At 34.2% G+C, this 19779-nt stretch overlaps 1 protein-coding gene across 1 annotated transcript in view; it reads right to left on the bottom strand.

The window, feature by feature from the left end:
* Positions 1 to 5837, bottom strand: part of LOC145676380 (methyl farnesoate epoxidase-like) — a 73942-nt gene extending 68105 nt beyond the window's left edge. The window contains exons 1-2 of the mRNA XM_081747232.1: positions 5792 to 5837; positions 1290 to 1538 (exon numbers count right to left, since the gene is read on the bottom strand). Coding sequence (XP_081603358.1) covers positions 1290 to 1538; positions 5792 to 5837 — 295 coding nt within the window. The remainder of the gene's footprint in view (positions 1 to 1289; positions 1539 to 5791) is intronic.
* Between the last annotated feature and the right edge of the window lie 13942 nt (positions 5838 to 19779).

Raw genomic sequence — 19779 nt, 5'->3', positions numbered from 1 at the left:
AGTAACAACTTACCCAATGTATCAGCTTACATTCCTTGCTCATTTGTTTGCATTTGGCCATACTCGTTCGGAGTCTATGATGTTCTTAACCTAACAACAATCTACAACTGTAGTTAGTATCCATAGATTATGATAAGCTTTTTATTGCTAATATATGTTATTGAGATTGTTCTCCATACACGTCACTTACATCTCTGTGATTTGGTGACTAGAAGTTCAGATAACTCTGTAGGAAATGTGGTTTACAAATTCGTAGAGAGATTACATCCCCACTTTTCACAAGCGTTTAGCAAATTGTTTTAGCAATTCAGTGATTTGCCATCCTCAGTCTCAGTATTGACTAAGACACCGGAGCACAAACTATTGCATGACACCCAAGATTGCAACGTAAAATGAATAAGCCAAATTCTGTGAACTTGTTATTTCATACATTTCATTGCAGCAAAGGACAATGGATCCAAACCCGGAAAGAATTATATCTTTGTGACAGACAATAACAAGCTAACGGTGTGGGTTTGTATGAAAGGCAAACATTCAGTAAACTTTTTTTATTTTAATCTAGAGAAAGATATGTTTCAATGTTTCCTTTATTTCATAGTTATGAATGGAGTAGCTAGAATGCTCAAATATGTACACGAAACGTACGAAAATAGATAAAATACATTATTATATTTACAGTTTTAGTCACATTTGCGAATCTAGATAACGTTTCGAAAAGTTCATTTTTTAAGATTCTCTTTCTCCCACGTATGAGTTTTCTAAAGAAACTTTATTCTCTATATAGATCTGATATCTTGTACCTTCTGTTCTCCGTACATCATCTCTGTAGATAGATATCCTGACAATTAGGTTGCAGAGATAATTTGAGAAATTAAACGATCTGTTCTTGATGTATATTATTCAGATTAACTCACTGCATCGGTAACCAATCGAGAAACTCTGAACTCGACTCTTTTCAGAGATAATATTTCATTATTGTTGCAAATTTAAGCCTTAAGCGCATAGATATTATCTTCAATTCGCAAGTGATAACAAGAATTGCATGAAGTTATATGAGACAGGACCTAGTCATTAACATGGAATCCAAACCACATGAACTCCCGCAGGGATCGAACCCGGGACTCCCACGCCAAACGTGCGTACGCTAATCGCTTAAACACGAAGGAGCTTGCTCTTCTTTTCAGTAAATTTGTGATCGCATACTCTACAACGGCGATAGCAACGCAATTATGTCCACGAGTTTACAGTTCAGATTTTAAAATTACAATAGAAGCAATAAAAAGTCTTACCTTGTTTACTGTTATAGAAATACTCAAAGATTGGAAGGTATTCACGTCCTTCAGTCTTTTTACTTGTAAGTACTTGATGCACTGCTCGCTTCTTGCTCACAATAATTTGAATGAAGCCCAATTGGTTATATGTAATATCTGATCCATATTTAGCGCATAGGTATGTCATTACCTTACTCCATGAACGAAATTGTACCCAAAGGTAGGCAAGCAATGGAAAATTTCCAAAAAATGGAATGGACATTGGAGCTAAGAGAAAAAGAAAATACATAAGAATATGTTAAGCAAACGCAAAGATTAGACTTATAAATTCGTACGTAACGGTACACAAATTGATTTAAAAATTCAAATGTACATAGAAAGTATTTAGAAGTTGGAAGTGCAAACAAAGTGTTACAAAGGTTGGTTTCCAAAATATTAGTATTGTAGTTACTGATATGTATATCTCATAACGTTGATTCAGATATTTTAATCTTGAAATCGCTACTACTATCTGGAGGAAACACAACAGCAGCACTAATATACATTATGTTTAACAATGTTTAAAGTATCATCGGTGTTCACACTTTTCTTGAGAGAAAATCAAATCAATATTGAAGAAAAGTACTTGCAATTATTACCAAAGTAACTTAATTGTTATAAGCAAGTTACCCTTTTAACTTACATTATTTGTTGCGAAATTATTTTAACGAAATGTTGAATATCTATACAAAAGGAATAACTGTACGAGGTACAACCTCATAAATATGTGGGTTCTAAATAAAGTGCTAGCAACATAGTTATTTTTTTCAATATTTATTTTTATGACAAGAAACCAAAAATTGAACGCATAAATTGACCATTAAATGTGAAAACATTAAACATTAGAAATATATATAACGGACACTATGTTTCATGTAGTTGTAGTACAACATGTGTTCAAATTCAATTTTCAACTAGTTGTTAATTTGGTATTGTTTCTTGCACCTTTCTCTACACCAGGAAACAATTGTATATCATCCAAATAAACAAAGGAGGATTCAATTATAATCATAGTCGTAGTCTTTACGTTGTCTTATTTCAACTTCAAGCAGTAGAAGTAAGAACTACTCTTTTATCAAACTCAGAGACTTGTTTTCAAGAAAATCTCGCAAAACACATATTTTTAATAGAGGAATGTTAACTATACTTCGTCATTTTAACTGGTAGTTTGATACATTTGCTCATATTATTCTAGAATGAAATTTGTAATTATGGTAATTATAGAACCTTTTTCTAAATCCAATTTTGAGAAAATCTATACCTGATCTGACGAAATGACATAAAAGCCACAATTATATATATATATTTCCCTTCCTTTATATATATATATTTCTGCGTTAAGACCTTTATTTTTTCATTTATGACGAATGTTTGCATCATAGTGGTTTTCTGTGCTGTTTGCTTTCGCTTTAGGTCAAAAATGTTGAATTTTTGGCTAAAAATAACTTTTTCAAATTGATGTTTTCTAATTGGTTTTGAGTATGAGTTTCATTCGAAAACTTTCAAATATAAAAGATCAAACTAAACATTTCGTTTTCTATTTGCTCACAGTTCCTCTATTAGTACACTGTCCAGCGCTTCATTTATTCGCATCGTTTCTTATGCTTTGCAAATCACCTGCAGCTCACAAGAAAAAAGTGACTGGACAGCGAGGTCCACCCACCCACCTCAAATTATGTTGTCAAACACAATTTTGCTTATTACTAAGTCAAGATTTTCTGCTAGACTTCTCCTTGGACTTCATAGTCATTTTTGTTCGAAATGTCGGCATATGTCATCTAGATTCCAATTTTGTTTTGATCTAGCCATCATGTGCGCTGACATCAGATTATATGGTGATTTTCACATATAGTTCCACTCCTTGTGTGTGGAAGGGAAGTCTTGAATTTTTGCTATCTTTAATATAATCATTTTAGTTCTTCATTTTTAATATTATTGGTCCATGGTAGTTCATGGAGGAATCACAACACCCAACATTAATATAATACTATTGTTCTGCATTAATATTGATGGTTGATAAAGCAAAAGTGCGAGGTCTTGCCTTTCTTTGAATCCTCTTGTTCTCTTAATTTGTCTCCAACCAAGATTTCTTATGTTTGAGTTTTGCTCGTTTATTAAAGGCAGCAGGTGATTTTCAGGGTGTGCGAAAAACGAGTTCAGTTGAATGAACCTCTCAATAAAATCTCTAAGTGGTGAGTAAGAAATAGTGTCTCATATTCCAGAAGTGTCTTGCTCCCTCAGTTATCGAAGGTTCCTTTTTATCCTAAACCATATAGCTGCTTACATTATGTACCGTTGTAATAGGATGCAGTTGTTCAGAGCGATAGGGCCTGCTTACACATATCCGCAGCATTCAGCATGCAGTCGTTAACCTCCACGACTGAATTTCTTATAGCATATTTAAACACGAATCAACAGCGTATTTTAGAAGCCGTTTTGATCGTTGTTTGCCTACGCACTCTAGCGAGGGAAAAGCCCGGCTTAGTTGTCTAGTCGCGGTGGTTGAAGACGTTTTATTCGATACAGCCTAAATAATCAAAATCTAGTGCTGTAAATGAAAATTAAATCGTTGAGTTTACACATACTTCTAACCGGTTTCAGCTTCAAACAGTGAGAATGATTAAGAAGCACCAAAAGAAGTAATGCTGCAATGCATTAAGGTAGCTCATTTTACTTTTATTTCCGAGCGGCAAAGAGTTTTGAATTTTATTCTTATTATCAAAAATAAGATTCGTTTTGTGATGGTTGCGAATAAAAATTGTTGCGTTTTGGAGACAGATTACACAAGGTTTTTCCTTGTTTATAAATGAACACTCATTAACAGCGGTACACCGCTATACAGTGTTGTTTACTTTCTTTTTTTTTAAGAAAAAGCCAAATTTAATTTTCTCAATTTAATTATTTTAAATGAAAAGTTTCGAAACTAAATTTTTTGTTACTATCTTTAAATATTCTGATAAGTAAATATCCAATTATAATACTTGTAACTCATTTTTCATCCATTTTGTTCTTACATTTTAGAACAAACATCAGAAAATGCTCAAACGCGTTTAATTAATTTAAATGTGGAGTGGAAATACCAAATTTAATCTCTCTAACCTTGATGGGTTCCATCATAAAGACACCTTGTTATAAAAAGTCTAGAAGCACCACATTTATCTTCTTTTTTTCTTCTCTAGGACTAATATGGACACCACGAAAAGACACGTTTAACTTTTTTTAAATGGAATTTTTAATAGAAAATTGCATGTTTCTAACCGTAAGTCATTTTGAGGTATGGTCATGTATTGAACTGATCCATTCATTCGTTTTATTTAATTTTAGGAGAACAAGTTCATCAAAGTTCTAGTGCCACAGGAACATCAAGACAAGTCTGCGCAGTGTATGAAGAAAATATTATTCCTTAAAGGACTACCTGGAAATGGTTTGACAGACTCCGAATTGGAAATGTTGACTGATTTTCCACGCCCCCCCCCCCGCGTCCTCAATTTACTGAGAACTTCGAACGACTTCATCCATCAAGATTCACGACAAAACACTCGAAAATTGAGCACTGAAATGACAAGTGGACAGGTATATATTGTGTGATAGTTTAAACGTAAGGGAAAGATTCAGAAACTGGTTTGATGGTTGCATCTTTCCCTCTGTGCAAACAATAAAAACCCGGTGTATTGTTAATGTGGTTGCTTATTTATCAGGTAATGTGAATCCTGTCAGCTGTTTATCTTATGTACTTTCACCAAAGATGGCAAATGGTATATGTACATGAACTCCACGCAGAGGAGAAAGAAATTGATCAGACAAAAGAGAAAATCAGTAACACTTCTCACACGTTATTTGCATACAAAGTTGACAATATTATTTGTCTCGTGAGGCATGGAAGGGATTATACACGGTATACTCATATCCTGTAACCATTCCACCACTGTTGTTGTATGCTCTTATAGACTCCAACAATTTCATACAGCACTTGAAGATGAAAGTATCAAACGAACGATATGATATCACCATTCACATGCTTAACGTTACTTTACATGTAGTACGCACGACTATTGTTATTCAGCAGTTTCAATTCAAGACTTTTCTAACCAGGCATACTTCCCACATTGGTTCATACTTGTTGCAATTTTCTTTGAGTCCCCATCGAATGAACTTCATGCCACATGCTACAAAAGCGACGAGTAACCCCTAATTTTTATTGATAAATTTTATGCGTGTAAGCGACTGAACTTTTTCCCTAAAAGCACCCAATGATTTCTTGAACTTGGGAACCTGTTGTAAGGCATGCTTACCATACATCAGTGTTCCATTGTCTGATGATTTAAACCCTTAAACAGGAAATGTATCAAATAACAAATGTAGCATAAACTAATGAATCAACATAATAATTACAATTTCCATCCTTTCCAGAACAAATTTCCATAAATATTCCCCTAGTCGAACCGAACCAGAGATTGCGTGAATCAATGAAAACTACTTACCCACTACCACTAGACCCGCAACCCAGTCTAACCCAGCATCTACCATGATCCACCACCCACCATGATCCACTCTGACCCACAACCCATCAAAACCTATTGTCATGCACTCTGTCCCATAATCCACGTCCTCCTCTCCATTGACTAAAAAGTTCACACTTGTAATAAAAGAAGGCTGTGAAATTATCACAATTCGGAGTTTGGATTTCTATGGTCAATCACACAAGCACCACTCAGTTACATCACAGATGGATCTGACCTTTGTTATACAAAATGCTAAGGTGTTTGCATTGGGCCATTTTACGATTAATTTCAATTTAATTATCATATATAATTATTTCCATGTTGAATTACGGACAGTTTTCAGTTGGAAATAGGATAAAATATGAAAGTCTCAATCCAAAGTTGTGTAGGCCAAGCTAAAAGAAAAAACACAGTTGCAAGTAATTGACTGTGTCTCGAAAGCCAAGTAGCACAAACGTTTGTTATTATTAGAATTACAAATATCTATATCCAAAGTGCCTCTTCAATATTCAAATTATTTTTTCACTTACATATACTTATTTATCTCAGATAAGTAAATAGAAACAAATGAAAAACAAAGAACCTTTATCCACAAAGTTGCTCTGATCTTTCAAGACAGAAACAAACATCTAAAAAAAACTTCGTAGAATCTTATAGTAACCTTCAAGTTTAAACTTTCATCCTAGGACATTAAACAGAATGGCCTCTAGGAAAGAATAAATATATATTTGGACGAACATACATATAGGTATCGAAAAATCACCTGAAAAGATTCCGCAATTTCGGATGTTCCATATTATGTATTACAAAACTACTTTAGGTTGCAATTCTAGAATTCTACTTGTGTCTTCTATCGTCATCTTGCTCATAAAGCACATAAAATAGTAACTATTTACATTTCTTTTTCTTTAGCACTTGACTGTTTAGTTTTGTTCATTTTTTAATATTATTTACGAAAGTTCTACTATCTATTGTAAAAATCCCACGTAAATAATCAATCACGTCAAATAATCAAAACGAATAGTAAAAGGATAGAACATAATTAAAAAGCTAAATTAAATTGCAATCTTCTTGTTCATCAATAATATTCTTGTTCAAGAAATCAGTGAAGATGGACGTTGTCAATCCACTCATAAGAAAACTCAAATACGGAGGAAAACCAGGCAAAAACTCCTGAATTTAAAAAGTGTCTTGTAGACACTTGTAGACTCTTCCTCAATTGCTGTTGACACGGACAGAGTATCGGGTAAACTTATAACGGTGCAATCTTACTATATACAAAAAAAATTCTAGAACATAAAAACCAGCAAGGAAAAAGGACGTCTTCTGATGAACTGCGAGACATTCTGTTTCGAGTAATATGTGGTTGAACTTATGTGAATTTGTATTTGTATGTGTAAAACTTCCGGTACAAAATCGCACCCAAATATGGTTCAAGAATGAAGCAAGAAACAGTTAGTGGGCTCCCGGAAGACTAGAATGATCTATAAAAAGTAGTTGCCCTGAACATCGTTAATCATCGGACTTCAGTCTTCAAACTATAAAATTTATTTACCTTTCCCTTCAATATTAATTCATTAAAGCTGAAGAAATATACTTAATTAGTGAATTAGTTATATCACGTGTAAATAAGACATGATGTGGCAATATAGAAGTGGCGGAGGGATACAGTCGAACCAATCCTGCTTATACATTCATTCAGAAGAACACACGCAAAAAAGTGGCGCGGTGGATGTTGATAGGCACTGAAGATATAATGCAAAATGGTGAAATAGACAATATTATAAAAGTTTAGTGAATGCAAATCGTGTGTACTTCAACCGTGATCACGAACACACATTGAATATGTAATCCAGTAACAAACAGTGGGAATTTCGCGTGGATACCGTTATCGTCCATGTGCGTAACGCGATATTGAATAGTATGGGCCAAAAATAAAATAAAAATCTTCGAATCATAGAATGCAGGTTTGAATTCAAATTTAATATCATAAAAGTCAATTTATTATTTTATGAAATATAAAACATGTAAGTATTAGTGAACAGTAAAAAGGGCATCCAAAACGAATGTCACTACGACAGCCCGAAAATATATATATTAAACTAAATTGATTTTGTTTAATGAAAGTGTTCCTATATATTTATATGGTTAGCTTTAAGATATGCGCATGTTAAATTTGTAATGTTTGTTCTTCAATATGTATGACTGAATAAAAATCGTACCGGAATTTTATAGTCATTCACATGGTGATTTCAGTATGTTCGCGCTCTATTGAAGAAACTGATCACTAAGTAATTCACAATTTTGGTTCGAATCCCAACCCGGCAATCTAGCGCTCCGAACAGAATCCGAACCACAACGATTATGAGTAGTGGCATCCCGAACAGGAATATAAGGAATCGAACACCGTCCGGTTACAAAAATGGCTTCCCGAAAAAGGACGTACAAGAATCGAAACCTGACCGGTTACAAAAATGGCACTCCTAACAGACACAAACACTGAACCGTTAAGTTAAAATCAGTGACAGTGACTTCAAATAGTGACAACCCAATCATTAAAGTAATTCTTTGCCTATATAATTTACTAGTGCAAAGTTGTTCTTTTTAAAAGTAATAATTTAATTTAAAAAGTCGTTAAATTTGGAAGATGTAAGTGAAGGCACGAAGGTGTTCCGAGAAATGCAACAAATCCGGAAAGAAACGAAATATTTAATAACAGAAAATTTGTTTAAATGGAAAAAACAAACTTTTGCATTAGATGATGTTCTGAATTCGTTAGGTATTCACAATGAAATTTGCACGTATCGGAGAAAAGCTGTACGAGCACTTGCAGAAAGTATTTTTAACCAAAATGTGGAATATAGAAAAAAATCGAAAATGAAATTAGGTCAAATATGTTTGAAATCAGTAAGACTGAAAACTTCCGAAAAATTGAAAAGAAATGTATTCATAAGCAAAAATCAGTTAGGCAGTTAGCAAAAATCAGCAAAAATCGGTTATTGAAGATAAGTTAGAATTATATTTGGAGAAGTCCGAAGTTGGGCGAGAAGCTCGGCAAATTTATCAAATGCATTTACGAGTTTACGCTAAGAGTAGTAATGAAACTTTAAACACTAGTCACAAAGTAAAAATTAGCCCATGTAATGTGAATGAAAGTAAAATTGTAGATCAGGTAAATGGTCCTGTAGACACTTTAAATAGTAAAAATGTAGGAAAATTGGAGACAAGGGTAAACAAAAATATTGAGTCAAAGAGAAATTATGTTCAGCAGATCTCAGAATACGTTAAACGTGAATATTTACTTCCATTTAGTGTTAAAAGACAAGGATTTCAAAAGGCGATAGTTAAAGTAGTGCCAAAACTGTGTGCAAAGCAATATTTATTCCATGTACCGATAGTCGCACGCGCCCCAGCCATTAAAGTAAAGCAAGGTGAAATTAATCACGTTAATTTTAGGTATGAGCGAGTCCAGAATATGTTTGTCGCTGAATATAAAGTAGTTCAAGTAAAGATCGAAGATCCAATTGAAAATTTTAGTCATGCAGATGTAGAACAAGGGTGCCAAGGAGTTGTATATGATTCAGTTGTTGTTAGCGCTTGCACTGCCAAACAAATGAGTAGTCAGCCAGTCTCAGAAAAAGATAAAAGTAGCCAGCCTGTCAGTCAAACTGTTATGTCATGTATGCCTAATGTTCGTTCGAAATCTAAACAGCAGATAGACGTGTTGAAAGCAAAATATTTGTCATGTCATGAAAAAAGTGCACTGATAGGTTTTGTGAGTGCAATTGTACTAGTGTAGTAATATTAATTAATGAAGGCAAGAAAGTGCGCTCTTTACTCATTAGTCATATTTTGAATTTATCGGAGCTAGAATGCGTCCCGAGCACGTTACAAACAGATAGGTTAGCATGTATTCCAAGTAATGACATTTGTTTGTATTTCGTGAACATTGTTATGGTTCAGATAGACAATAGGCAAGACGGCGGTAACAGTTCTAACTTGGTAGTAACGAATGTGTGTGTTACGAAAATCAAGCGCATAACCTTTTATTGTTTTCTATGTACCCAAGTACGTGTAATGAATGATGAAATCAGTTCAGGCACATGTAGCATTAATAAAAACCATGTTGGTGAAATATCATGAAGCAAACAAATTGAAATTTGTCAAAATAGTTTTGGTAGGCTGGAATACACTTTGAATAAATTTGTTAGGAAGTATAAATATTGGTCACGGCGCGGTAAGCACAAGCACTGTAGAAAACAAAAGTTATGTACATTGAAACGAAAAATAAGAATTTTGCACAGAATTTTGCGATCTTTTGACAAAATTTCAAAGTTTGTTCGTAGGAATTTTAAGAAAAGCAATGTCAGAGCAAATACAATCGCATGGTGGCTAGCATTATTGAAAAGGTCAATGTAATAATTCTAGAGAAACCACCGTCAGAAAAGGTAATTGAAAAGCAAAGTAAAAAGTCAAAATTAAGTAAGCGTTGTAAGTTGTTAAAAAGTTAAAAGTCAATGCGGAAGGAGACCACATGCTGAAATTAGTCGTTAAAAATCACGATAGTTTCCATGAAAGATTTAATAATCAGGTGAAAAAACCGTGTTGTAGCACAGCATTGAAAATTCAGAACGAATGTGACAGGAAAACGGAAGTTAGGTTAGTCAAACGAACTTGTGCTAGATGGTCCAAATATCTGGTTACCGTACCAACGCGTAATCATACAGGAAAAATCAAAAACCAGTTTGATCAGGGAAGTGAATTTAGTGTTTCATTCAAAATCAGGAAGAAAATTTCCTGCAATCAAATTTTGAAAGGAAAGAAATACAGTGAACGAAATTACAAAATATGTGGAAATCGCAAAATAGTGAACCAATGTGGTAAGTCGAAAGCAAAAGTGTGTGCCAGCATATAATTCGTTGTCGTTGATGACGGTGATAAATCATATGCTTATGCAAAGTTAATGTTTGTCAAAGTGAATATTTGTAGCAGAAACCACACAGTTAATTACAAGGAAATGTTTATTAAGTATTTTGAAACAAAATTTATGTTGCGCTGGAGAATCCAAGAATGGGAATAGGATAAAAAATGTTTGCAAAAAGCCAGACTGTGTATATATTTTGGAAATTTGACCTTAGCCATGTTTGAAATTTCCGAAAATTATTTTTAAAAATTAAACTATTTTTTTAATTGTATAAAAGTTTGAGAAAATTTTTAAGTTATAGATTCATTAACTAGAAATCTGACTTAGCAGTTAAACATAGTTCAGAAAAGTATCACAATGTAATTTTAAATGAATTTAAAGATTCAGATTTGGAAACTGTTGTTGAAACTGTCACTTGCAATGCATTAGCTAGAATACCTGTATGTTTGTCCCAAAACGTATAGTCACATGTCAATGATAGTAGAGTAATTAAAATTTTAGAAAAACTGTTAGATATCGATCAATATTTAAATTTCTTGTATTGCAAAAATTTATGTTCGTCCGACGTGTTGGAATTTGCCTTGATTAATCTACAAAATCCTTATATTTTGTTGAATAAGTGCACTTCGACCAAATAACATCATGGTATATAAAAAAAAAGACAGGAGGATAGGAGAGACAACATGTTAAGTTTTTAGATGTATTTGACCAGGCATCTGTGACCAGCTATGCGAGATCCAGATAGCCGTTGATATTATTTTCCTAAGTAATGGAAAAACCTGCTAAGCTGTATGCTAAGACACTGAGATAAGGTTCCCTCCAACTAGTGGGTAATACTATATTTTGTAATGCCCTGCGTAGGCTATTTTCTTAAAATCCCCATCCCTTATTATTTTAAGTTTTTAACCTTATGTTCTGTCCTTCACACTCATCTCCGGGTTGGGTAATAAATAATTTCAAAGTGGGTAGGTATCTTAAAATTTTGCATGGCAGACCCTGTCGAGTGGTCAGAAAGAATTAAAACTGAATTATTACTCTGTAAAGGTTTAGTTGTGAAACTCGAATGCGCCGAAATTTCTTAAACAAAATCTCGACAAAATGAAACATATAATTTGTTGTATATTACATAGTAATAGAATTTTGTGTTTATATTATTTAGTATGAATATATTCCACGAAGTGAGATTAATAGTTCATAAAAAATATTTTGATATCCTGTGAAACATATATATGCATATATTTAATTATATTTCTTATGTCATCAATATTTCGTATGGCGTATACTATTGTCTAACAAGTAATGAAACTTTGCAAAGGAAAGAATAAAATATGTTAATCTGTTCTAATTTAATATTAGGTCATAATTTTTACATGAAATTATTTTGTTTGTAATTTCGTATTTCTGTTCGAATGTGTAGTTTTATGTAAAATAAAAAATAAAATAAAGAAAAGAGAGGACAGAGTTAAGCACAAATAAAATGGTATTTTTTTAAAAAAAAGCGATTATTTAATGTAATGTTCCTTATGTTTAATTATACTTTCTAGTGTTTGCATAAATAATGTTAAACAGTGTTCAAGAAAAGAATTAACAATATTAACAAAAAAAGAAAAGACTCATGAACTTTTAAATCAAAAAGCCCATTTCGTATACGGTGCCTTCCATTTCAACTCAGGCAAAAAAATATAAAATTGTACCATCACCAACTCAGATATTGTTGAAACTTTTTTTAAAGCAACTAGACATGTTTTTAAGAGACCCATATTTTTTGTTTTGTTGAAAAAAAATTCCCGCCAAGTAATGGGCCATCAAAGACGGGGAGTACAATTTATGAATTGTAGAAGACATGGAAAATGGTCAATTTCGGAGCCTCACCATTCGGCTATGGAGACAGGTAGAGTTATAATTCTTGTTGTGGTATGTACATAGGGATATAAATAAACTATATTTTATTATAGTTTGGTTTGCGCATGCGTACCTTTTTGTACATAAATTAACAAATGAACGTCAATTTATCTGAAAAGTCGAAGTTTGCGAATTTTTTTCGAGCACTTTCGGTTCCTATTTTAAAATTGTGTTTTCACGGTTGGTAAGACCTAGTTACCCGCTTTCCGAAAAAAAATTGTATCGCTTCTGTAGTCAACCGTTTTGTCGCAAAAAATTCGAGAAATTGTAAAATTTTCAAAAATCGCCATTTTTGGGCGCCATTTTCTCGAAAACGCCATTTTTTAAAATTCTGAAATTTTGTCAGATGGTTCAACTTTACCTGAATAATAAACACACCAAATATCATTCTCGACCAATGCTTCATGCATTAACTGCAGCCTTTTAAAGTTAGCGAAGTTTCGCTAATTTTGATGTCACAGTTAGCAACACTGGGAACAATGAAAGTGCAATGATTTGATGATGTTTGTGGTTCACATTCACTACATGAAGAATAAATGGTTTTCTTGGCTGTTTTTTTTTATTATTATTATTTTGATTAAAAAGGCTCTCTGAAATAGTAAAATGAGCCTCCCTCTACTCCTCCGTTTTCTTAAACTGAAGTAATCTGAAATGATATTACGATTACGAAACACACAAATTTCAAGTTCACTTACTTAAAATGGTCTTCGGAAACAAAATTTCACTGTTTTATTACATGGACCAATCATATGCTTGGTTGTTGTCTTCTTTGCTAATAGCATGTAACCGTGCAAATGCTCCAATAGATGTTGGTTCACTCATAACTCATTCAGGAGTGGATCTAGGGGGACGATTGCCACCCCCCCCCCCCCAGAAGAAGAAACTTTCTTATTTATATACAAATAAAACCCATCCCAGAGTTTCGAGCTCTTAAAAGTTGCTCTAAGTAGCAGTATTACAATCCCCCCCAGAAGTCCGTCCTGGATCCACCCCTGCGTAGCACATTGTCGGTAGTCACAAAACATTTATTTTCACTTCTCTTATGCTCTTCTGGAAACCTGTACCCTACTGAAGGTTCATGTGGAAGCATAAACAGCACTTCAACTCACGTAATTCATGATTTATTCATAATATTTCTGCTACGCACCACTGGTTATCATACATATATGTATATAACAAAAGTTCCTTTTTGCAGATTTCTTAAATCTACACTTTGAATTGCAAAAGTTCGATTTTGGGGGAAGTATGAAGTTAGTTCATGGTGACCCGTTACTGCCATAAAATCTTCGCAATTTTCCGAAAGCCAAAGATAACTTCGTTGAATACCAGTTACCGGTCGCATACCTTCTCTTTTTTCTTCCGGAAGTCGTCGAATTCAGTTCCAGGTAACAAAACGAGAGTAATACCCGGAGTTTGAACTTGCACTATACTCATGAATTCTCCTGTGGTTTTAGTGGGGACGCGGTGGCTCAGTGGTACAGCGTTCACTTAGGGTGCTTGGTGTCCCTGGTTCAATCCCAGCTCGTGCCGTGTGGGCTTTGTGGTAGACAAACACCGTACTCGTGGGTTTTCTTGGGGTTATCCCGTTTCCTCCCACTTTCTGCATTCCACCATTTCATTCATTCTCATAATCACCGTCTCCTTTAGCCTAACCGGCATAACTGTGGAACGTAAAACTTATAGATTTCATTTCATTTTTTTCTTCTGCGGTTTTAATACTGTGTATCTGTTTTAGCCTAAGGCTATGGCGCGTTGCTACATCCTTTGCCCCCCCCCCCTTCCCCACTACCGTCGCAGAGACCCTTGCATGGCCGGTTTCACTGCAAAAACACTGCTTTATCGGACCTGTCTGCATCTCGAACATCTGAAAGCGATTTTTAAAGTGGGATACAGCACCATCAGAAATCACTGACACGGTTTGGGAAATTGTAGACACCTATTTTCACGTATTGAAACCTTTTTCTATAAAATATATTTTCGCTTTTCTTCGAGTATGTTTAGAATCTTGTCTATGACTATGAGTACATGAGCCGAATCGTGTGTTTTATCGTCGTTTATTACAACAAAACTGTCAATTGTTTCATATTTCGGTGACAACTCTGAATTTCACTTTGCAGAATAACAGTCCAGTTTTCAACGAAGTCCACATGAAGTAAAATAGAATTTGTATCTTGAAATTTTATACGGTGGTTTTCGGTAGCAATTGATTCTCTTTGGATTTTCTTGATGTAGTCATGAATTACAATTCTTACAGTTAAACCGGCAATGTACGATACGAAAACAGAAAGTTGCACAGTTTTTTTTTTTTTTTTTTTTTTTTTATCAAGACCATTATTCTCCCGTAACCACTTTCATTTTCATCAGGATCAATAATTAATGACACCACACTTATTTCTTCCACACCAGGACATTCACCACATTCTTGAAGAAGACAGCTGTCATTTTCTACGGATCATACTACTAAAGGAAATAGGTCACTCATGACAGCTTCAATACAGGTTGCACATTTGATTTGTAGCAACGCAGTAGTAGCTAACTTAAAATTTACACAATACACACACACACACACACACACACACACACACACTTCCCTCTCAGGTTGCGTACTGACACACTTTAGTCGAATACTATAAAATTCCGAGTGACCCATTTTTGTGCTGGGATTGTTCTGTTTAAAAATTCAGTAAATTTCTTTGGAACGCGTAAGAAAACGTTTCGATTTTTTTAAACTTTTTGTCATTTTTCGATCACTGTAATGACATCGCACTTAATTGAGACTTTGTCTGGATCATTCCAAGTCATCACTGAGGTAATAGTTCAGGCTTTTGATAAACCATCAGAATTTATTGGATAGCCATTTTAACTAAACTTAAAATATGTGTGTTTCGTAATCGTAATATCATTTCAGATTACTTCGGTTTAAGAAAACGGACGAGTAAGGGGGAAGCTTAATTTACAATTCCAGAGATCTTTCTGGATCAAAATAATAAAAAAAACAGTCAGGAAAACCGTTTATTCTTCATTTAATGAATGTGAACCACAAACATCATCAAATCATTGCAGTTTTATTGTTCCCAGTGTTGCTAACTGTGACATCAAAATTAGCGAAACTTCGCTAACTTTAAAAGGCTGCAGTTAATCCATGAAGCATTGGTCGAGAATGGTATTTGGTGTGTTTATTATTCAGGTAAAGTTGAACCATCTGACAAAATTTCAGAATTTTAAAAAATGGTGTTTTCGAGAAAATGGCGCCCAAAAATAGCAATTTTTGAAAATTTTACAATTTCTCGAATTTTTTGCGACAAAACGGTTGACCACAGAAGCGATACAATTTTTTTTTTCGGAAAGCGGGTAACTAGGTCTTACCAACCGTGAAAACACAATTTTAAAATTGGAACCGAAAGTGCTCGAAAAAAATTCGCAAACTTCGACTTTTCAGATAAATTGACGTTCATTTGTTAATTTATGTACAAAAAGGTACGCATGCGCAAACCAAACTATAATAAAATATAGTTTATTTATATCCCTATGTACATACCACAACAAGAATTATAACTCTACCTGTCTCCATAGCCGAATGGTGAGGCTCCGAAATTGACCATTTTCCATGTCTTCTACAATTCATAAATTGTACTCCCCGTCTTTGATGGCCCATTACTTGGCGGGAAATTTTTTTTCAAGAAAACAAAAAAATACGGGTCTCTTAGAAACATGTCTAGTTGCTATAAAAAAAAGTTTCAACAATATCTGAGATGGTGATGGTACATGCTCTGCCTGAATTGAAATGGAAGGCACCATACGTAAGTAGCCCATATAGCGTTTTCCAAGTTCGTGTTTCACGTTTCGGTGATTTTAGTTATTTTCGTCGAGATGTGACATTCAAGAACATTGGAGAAGATTACAATTCACAAATTTCCAGCGTTCTGATAATTGTTTGGAAAGAATCATCGTCTTGTTGGCCGCCATCTATAACGGTGGTAGCTTATTATATACAAAAAAAATTAGATCCCAAACAAGCAAGAAAAATGAACGTCTTCTGGTGAACTGCGAAACATTCTATTTCAAGTAATATGTGGTTGAACTTGTGTGAATTTGTATTTGTATGTGTAAAACTTCCGGTACAAAATCGCACCCAATGTGGTTCAAGAATGCAGCAAGAAACAGTTAGTGGGCTCGCGGAAGACTAGAATGATCTATAAAAAGTAGTTCCCCTGAACATCGTTAATCATCGGACTTCAGTCCTCAAACTATAAAATTTATTTTTTCCTTTCGCTTCGATATTAATTCATTAAAGCTGAAGAAATATACTTAATTAGTGAAGTAGTTATATCACGTGTAGATAAGACATGATGTGGCAATATAGAAGTGGCGGAGGGATACAGTCGAACCAATCCTGCTTATACATTCATTCAGAAGAACACACGCAAAAAAGCGGCGCGGTGGATGTTGATAGGCACTGAAGATATAATGCAAAATGGTGAAATAGACAATATTATAAAAGCTTAGTGAATGCAAATCGTGTGTACTTCAACCGCGATCACGAACTCACATTGAATATGTAATCCAGTAACAAACAGTGGGAATTTCGCGTTGATACTGTTATCGTCCGTGTGCGTAACGCGATAGTGAATAGTATGGGCCAAAAATAAAATAAAAATCTTCGAATCATAGAATGCAGGTTTGAATTCTAATTTAATATCATAAAGGTCAATTTATTATTTTATGAAATAAAAAATGTAAGTATTAGTGAACAGTAAAAAGGGCATCCAAAACGAACGTCACTACGACAGCCCGAAAATATATATATTAAACTAAATTGATTTTGTTTAATGAAAGTGTTTCCTTTCATTTATATGGTGAACCTATATATTTATATGGTTAGCTTTAAGATATGTGTATATTAAATTTGTAATGTTTGTGCTTCAATGTGTATGACTGAATAAAAATCGTACCGGAATTTTATACAGTCATTCATATGGTGATTTCAGTATGTTCGCGCTCTATTGAAGAAACTTATCACTAAGTAATTCACAATTTTGGTTCGAATCCCAACCCGTTAATCTAGCGCTCCGAACAGAATCCGAACCACAACAATTATGAATAGTGGCATCCCGAACAGGATTATAAGGAATCGAACACCGTCCGGTTACAAAAATGGCTTCCCGAACAAGGACGTACAAGAATCGAACCCTGCCCGGTTACAAATTTTGTGTACAGATAATGACGATACGTTGTTCCAGATGACAAAGATAACGAATTTTTACAGCATAGACCAGAGTTTCAACATGCCCTCAGTGCTAGGAATCAAATAGGTTAGGTCTAGCAGTCGCGCAAGCCTCGCAACCGGCTCAAGTTGATCAATCTAACTCCCAAATAATTGTTCATTCCAATGCTGACGTAAGATGACACCATATTGAGGGTAGCAATATCGTGTTGGTAAAAACATCATCCTCGGGCATCACCTAGAGGTATCGGTTCTTTAAATAGCGCAAAGTATCGTTCCACAATTAAAGATCCTCAAATAAAAAGGCATCGATTATTCGAGTCTCCATACTCGTCTGCCCATACATAATCTTCCCTGCATCAGTTATTTTGGAGAGATCTCTCCAGAAGATGTCAGGTGGCTAATAGGGAATGTTCTTTCTTTGGATTAACTTCCCTATTTACATACAAATGAGCTTCATTCGTATGGAGTATCTGCATACCAAAGTTAGAGTTTAATCGGAAATGCTAGATTACTTATTCACAGAACTGCTTTCGCTTATGAGAATCGTCCTCGGAGAAATTATGCTACATTTGCACCTTTGGAGGCACTTATGTCTTGCAACATCCTGTTTGATGTTACTCAACCCAATGTTGAATTGATAAACGATGAGTTCTCCGCTCTGGTAAGATCGAGAATGTGACTAGCCTGTTTTCCTGTTTACTGTCATCGGTCACGAGATCTGTCTACAACTGTGCTACTCTTCTCAATTTTGGTTACCAACTCTATGTGACACAGTTATGTTGGGGATGAGACTCGCTGAAATTTTCATTCACTGTATGGGAAATTCGTTCAACACAGTGTGGTTATCTGGATGAATTCCTCATCTGTTAATGGCATGATTCCACACCTTTAAGAAATAGCTAAATATAAGTTTACGCACAGTAAATTAAATGAATTCTGATTGCATATTTGACATCCTGAGAAAATTCTAGCCCATGGTTATATAACACATTACCCATCTATCGTTTATAATACAAATATCGAATCCAAGATGATGGAAACAAGATTTCGGCTGTCCATGTGACGTGCTCCTGAAAGTGTTCTCTTTGGCCTAGTTTATATCGCCTATCTCATATTCAGTGAAACTACGTCCGTATATACTTTAAGATGGGTGGTTTCATGTTCATAATTTCGAGAATTGTTCAGAGGGAAACGAAAGCATGAGTCCAACTATATGTTTAAAACAAAATTTGAATGTTCATAATGACTTGTGCACATACGTGAGGTATTTCTTGATTTGATCACGTCCATCTGACTAAATTTTATCTTAAGCTTTGAAGTGTGAACTTTGTGAAACAGACGTGGTAATTGGTTTATATAGCCTATAAATCGCTTTTCTTACTAGATTGCCGGTCTAGTATACATTCGACTATAACGGGAACTATTGCCAGCTATACACTTGAGGAATTTCAAACGTTAATCTGAATAACAGAGTTGCTAGTTTCTCTAATAATAACCTAGTAATGTTAAATATTGATACCTACCTGGTGGCAGTCGCTGCTTTTTCGAATTTTTCAATTGAATGTATATAATAAGAAAAAATAATGCAACGCACCACAACCACATTTTCGCTTGTATTCGTAGAACCTGAAATTGAAAATATAAAATTATATTGATATCCATTTTATTATATAAAATTGTAACAGATATAACATAATTATAATAAGTTCCATGAATTTTTATTTATATTCTTAGATTGGGCTGCTGCTAAAGAAAATATAGCAAGAATGTGACTAGACTGTGCCTGTGTTTATGTTCAACAGATATTTTGACAATATTCATAAGTCACTAAAATTAAAACTATTACTTTTGAATACTATAAGGATTATCGTAAATTTTATATTTAACATCAGCCACTTCAGCAAAATAATGCTG

This window comes from Thermobia domestica, unplaced genomic scaffold, assembly GCF_964235325.1.
Source record: "Thermobia domestica unplaced genomic scaffold, izTheDome1.hap1.1 HAP1_SCAFFOLD_128, whole genome shotgun sequence".
Taxonomy (NCBI): Eukaryota; Metazoa; Arthropoda; class Insecta; order Zygentoma; family Lepismatidae; genus Thermobia; species Thermobia domestica.
Note: the sequence above shows the minus strand (reverse complement) of the source record. Positions and strands in the feature narration are given on the sequence as shown.